This window comes from Hevea brasiliensis, chromosome 2 (assembly GCF_030052815.1).
Source record: "Hevea brasiliensis isolate MT/VB/25A 57/8 chromosome 2, ASM3005281v1, whole genome shotgun sequence".
Lineage (NCBI taxonomy): Eukaryota > Viridiplantae > Streptophyta > Magnoliopsida > Malpighiales > Euphorbiaceae > Hevea > Hevea brasiliensis.
Genome location: NC_079494.1, coordinates 82842285 through 82848244, shown reverse-complemented (window position 1 = coordinate 82848244; position 5960 = coordinate 82842285). Strand labels below are relative to the sequence as shown.

Here is a 5960-nt window from a genome sequence, read left to right as displayed (position 1 = left end):
CTATTGTTTTTGAATTTATATAGTTGTAATATTATAATTTTTTAATATTAAAATATAATATAAAAATTTTAAATTTTTAAATTTTATATAATAAAATATTTATAATTTTTAATTATTAATTTTTTAATTAAAAATTAATGTGAATAGCTATTGTATTGAGTTTGTTAGTATTTTTCTCTCATCTCTTATATAAAATGTAAATTATTCTCCTTACATATAAAAAATAATTTTATTTATAAAAAAAAAATAATTCAATTTACATATAATTTAATAGAGAAAAAAGAATTAACTAATCTCTATATTGAAACTATTCAAGTCAATACCTAACTGAGAAATTATTAATTAAAAATTAAAAAAATTTTATTATATAAAATTTAAAAATTAATGAAATTTTATATTAAATTATTATATTATAATCAGGTTCTTAAAATTTATACGATAAGATGCCGCCTCATATAATTAAAAAAAAAAAAAAAACCTCACCTCATTATTTATCTTATTCTTAATTTTACAGAAGCAAGTGTTGATTGCTTTCCTTTTAAGCGAACTTTACTCGCTAGTTATAACGTCCAAGTAATTTTCCTTCCTTGATTCAGATACCCCTCCCAACTCCAAAACCTACTCTTTCCTTTCACGCCTTTTCAGATCACAGTGCTCAACCCTCACTATATTACTCGTTCAAATCTGCTTCAAACTAGTCCAAGAAATCGAACAAGATGTGCTGCGGTGGTAGGATGTGTATGCTCTGCACTTGCGTGATTCTTGTGGTGATCTTGATCGGTTTGCTGTTTGGATTTGGTGTTTTCAAGAATGGGTTTCACAAATTGAAGGACACAATTCATGTTGGTGATGCTTCTCATCCTAATTTCAATGCCAGACCCTTCTTGGGTTTCGATGTAGCTCCTGGTCCTTTCTAGGGATCCTCTTCATTCTTCATTTGGGTTTTTTTTTTTTTTTTTTTTTTTTTTTTTTTTTTTTTATGGGTATTTGTTGTTTGGATTTTTATTTTTTAAATTGTTATTGCTTAATTGAAGCTAATTCTGGTACAGTGTGGTTTGGATAAATTGTGGTTTTGAATTCTGATGGGCACGCGATTCTAGTAAAAAAATATTCGAGCTTGGCATCTCTCGCCGCACTGTGTGATGGTGTGCCTTAGTAAACGCGCTGTCGTTTTAATTTATGTTAATTTAATTAGTATTATGCCTTTAAATAATGTTTTCAAATCTAATTGGGTGCTTGAATTGACGAATACATAGCATTAAAAATTTAAAATTCAATCACAATTAAAATGAATTTAGTCCTTCTTTTATTCATTCAAAATATTATTTAATAATTATCATTAAACTAAATTAGATTAAATTTTAACAGTTCATTTAATGATAATTATTGGTAAAATAATATTTACTTTATAAAAAGTAAAGTTATCATAAAAACTTTCTATTTTATATAATCAATAATGATATATTAAATTATATTAAAAATAATAATTTAATATATTTTATAAGTGAATAATTAAAATAAAATAAAATTTGATATATTAATTTATTTTTTGAAATAATATTTTAATTTATATAATAATACAATTAGACAAAATTAATATATTTAATTATCAAAGAAATTAAGATAAAATTTTAAAAATTATTAAAATAAATGAATAATAATAATAATAATAATAATAATAATAATAAAATGCAATTCTTAATTTTATTAAAAAAAATAAGATTTTAATACAATAATATTTTATAACAGAGAAAATAATTTAGTTAATACAATAATATTTTATAACAGAGAAAATAATTTAGTTATTTTAATTTCTAAAAAAATATATTTCTTATAATTTCTTTCTAAAAAATATATGTTTTAATTAAGTTACGTCTTTAATATATGATCAAAATATAAGTTAAGTTATTTTTAAAGAAAATAATTTTATTTTTTAAAAGAAAAAATTATTTTTTATTTTTTTTAATTTTTGATAATTTTATTAAAATATAAAAATATTTATACATATAAATAAATAAATATCATTAATTTAATATTATAATTAAATAATAAAAAATATTTGTTATGAAAAATATTTTTTATATATAAATTATTTTTTTTTAAATAAATAAAATTTTAAATTAATTATTAAAAAAATATATTTTTAAAAACTATTTACAATTTAATATGATTTTAAAACTATTTACAAAAGTAAGTAATGTTTAAGAAAGTATCCGTAGAAAAAGCAATTTTAACGAAAGACATTTACCAAAAAAACTGCCAATTAAAAAAATATTTTTAAAAATATTTTCAAAATATTGATGATTACATACAATGGCACTTTTTTAAACATGTGTCAATTTTGTTAGAATGCATTGGAACATTGGAATGCGTGCAATCATGTCAAATTACTTATGCATGTTAGAATGCGTCAAAACATTGGAATGTGTGACTCACAGAGAATTTACGATCTCTAACAAGTAATTAAACACAGAATTCTAAAGATAAATTTGTATTTATAATTTCTATTTTCTAATGATTAAAAAAAAATTGATCTTATAATAATCAAATTTTGTTTTCTATTTTTTTTTCAAAATTATCAAAACTTTATAAATTAATAAATATAACACTAAAATTTTCAATTTAATAAATGTAACACTAAGATTTTCAATTTAATAACTATAACACTATAACTTTCAATTATAAAAATAACATTAAAATTTTCAAATCTTAATAAAAAAAAGTGACAATATATATTAATAAAAAACTCAATTTCGTTGTATCCTAATTTTTTTTTTCCAAAATTGTTAAAAAATTTATATTTATATTACTAAAATTATCACAAAATACTAAAATGTATATTAAAAAATAATTACACAGTATATCAACATGTTGCTAAAAGTTTGTTCATTTTTCCAACAATTATCACAACCTTAATAACAAAACACTAAAATTTCAAAATTTTACAATCATATATCAACATACTAAATTTAAACTAATATATACTGTCACTTTTTTTTTAAATTTTAATATTTTGCTTATTAAATTGAAAATTATATTGTTATAGTTTTTAAATTAAAAATCTTAGTGTTATATTTATTAAATTGGTAATTTTAGTGTTATATTTATTAAGAGAATGTTTGACTTATCTTATAAAAATTAACTTATAAGCACATAATATCTATAAGCTAATTTGAGCTTATAAATATTTAAAACTTTAAACAGTTACGTGTTTAGTTAAAGTATTTATAAGTAATTGATAAGTAATTAATATATTTAGTAAAAATAGTTTATAAGCATATTTATTATTAAAACGAGTAAAATATATGTTAAATGAAATTTATGATAAAATTTAAAAATTAAATGAGAGTAATATAGTAAAATATTTATTTAAATTAAGTTAAAAGTACATAATTTATAAGCATTAAAAAGAAAAGTCAGGTCCCACAACTTATTTTTTTTAACTTATAAGCTCAACTTATAAACTTAAAAATTATTATAAACAAACAGATTGACTTATTTTTAGAGCTTGTAAACTAATTTGATCATCTTATAAATTAAGAAAAATACCCTTTAAATTATAAATTATGTTAAATTTTGGAAAAAAAATTTGATAAATATAAGATTAATTTCTTTTTTGTAATTATTGAGAAATAAAAATTATAAATACAAATTTATCTTTAGAATTCTTTATTTAATTATTTGATGGAAATCATAAATTTTTGCAAGTCAAACGTTTCAATATTCTGACGTATTTTGATATGCTTAAGAAAACATTATTTAAAAAAACATCACTCAAAATGATGTTTTCTTAAGCAATCTAACATAACTATTCCCTGCAATTCACACGTTCTAATGTTTTTATGCATTTTAGTAAAACTTATACATACTTAAGAAAAATGCCATTGCTAAATTTGAAAATGCTCTTGAAAATACTTTTTCAATTGGTGATTTCTTTGTTAAATATATTTCTTTGAAAACTGCTTTTTTAAATAGCATTTTCTCAAATTAACATTAGTTTTTATAGATAATTTCAGAATCATATTATAATTGTAAATGTTAATTTAAGAGAGAGTGCTAACAAATTATATATTAGTTCAGTTTAATTTGAATTTATATAAGTGATTTATTTATTTTACATATCAAAATGGTAATCCTCTTCGAGTGCAACCTATAACTCAATCCAAACTTTGATATTATGTTAAATTTGGAGAGAGTATTATTTATTATAATTTAATTTATTTTAATTTAAATTTATATAAATAATTGAGTTATTTTACACAATAAAATTATTAGTCAATTTAGTATCACAATTCAATTATTTATATATTTTTTTCATTATTATATTTTTTTTGATGCGAGACATTCTCAATATTAAATAGTTTTTAAAAACACATTTCTTTTGATAATTAATCCTCAAACTTAAAGCATGGAAGAAGGCATAGTGTTACCAAAAACCCGTAAAAAGCCTAATTTTCTATAACTCAAATTCAACGTGCAAAAAATAATACAGAGTTTATATATTAAATTATAATGCATCATATATAATACAAACTATATATTTTCTTGATAGACATACAACAATTGGGACGACAGAGCAAGGGTCCAACGGTAAATCTTAAGTCCGTAAAGCACACGGCTCATAAATGTGTTTGTTTGCCTTGTTGCTAGCATTTCTTTTCTGGATTCTTCTTATCCTTATGAGCATTAATATTGCATGTTAAAAAAAATAGTCAGAAAAAAAAAAACTAACGTGAATATATATATATATATATATATAATAAATAAAAAGAAAAAAATTCAAAATAAATTAAAAATAATATAGTTGAGTGTTTAATGAGTGGACATAAAATAACATGCATTAAAATTTGTACATATTGTACATTAATACAGTTCTTATTTTCTTGGCTGCATGAATGCAAACTAGCTAAATATAATAATCATAAATAATCAACAATATCTCATTGATTAATATACTTAATTAATAACAATGAATTTAATAAATAATTAAGAGAATCCGTAAATAAATAATGCAATAAATATATGCATGATATTCCAATATTGCACCTACATCTGTCCGAAATAATGCATCGGGTCACACATTGCTTGTACTTATTGAATATGAATTACACGTATTTGTAAGTTAATTTTTTTATATGTAATTTAAAATAAATTATATTAATTAATTATAAACTTTAAGGGTAAAAATTAATAAAATTTTTTTATCAAAGTAAATATAATAATAAAATAAAATTAAAAAAAATAAAAGTAATTATAAAAAAATAAAAGTATAATTCAAAACTACGAAAACACTTAAAAGATACTTTCGTTATCTTCTCCATCCCATGCCCCCTCCCTTCTCACTTTTATATATCATACATTATAATAGATTTTAGTCTACAAGACTTAAGTTTACACAAACTTATTAAAAGTTCCCAATATTTAATTTTTAAATTTTGATGGTTGATTAAAAGTGTTTAATAAATAAAATTTTTAAAATAATTTTAAATAACATATATTAAATTATAATTATATTATTAAAAATTAAAATTTTTAATAATTATTTTTAACCATTTAATTGTTGTGTTGATAATCAATATTTTATAATTGATTGTCAATGGTTAATCACAATTGCTAAACTAAGCAAAGTTCTTAACAAAAAATATTAGTTAAAATTAATGGGTGGTGATGCAAATTTATTAGGTAAGCATTACTAAAAAGTTAAAAAATAATAATAGTAAAATCATCTTTAAAATTAAGAAGTGTGAAATTTAAATACCAACCAAATATACTATGATATAAAGCAACATCAAAACTGTGCCGTTTTTTCACCTAAACTATAAATATATTCTCTTACTTAAACCCCATTTTTATCCTTTTCTTTCTTCTCTTTCTTCTTCTATTATAAGATTAACATTCATTACTCTCATATCTCATCACATTTCTCTTCCTCCTCTTCATCACTTCTCATCTAGTCTTGA

General features: G+C 19.9%; 1 protein-coding gene across 1 annotated transcript; it reads left to right on the top strand.

Annotated features, from left to right (window-relative positions):
- The first annotated feature begins 474 nt into the window (after positions 1-474).
- Positions 475-1160, top strand: LOC131170559 (uncharacterized). The gene has a single exon (XM_058129805.1). The coding sequence runs from the start codon at positions 717-719 to the stop codon at positions 915-917; it is 201 nt and encodes a 66-aa protein (XP_057985788.1). The 5' UTR covers positions 475-716; the 3' UTR covers positions 918-1160.
- The last annotated feature ends 4800 nt before the right edge of the window (positions 1161-5960 follow it).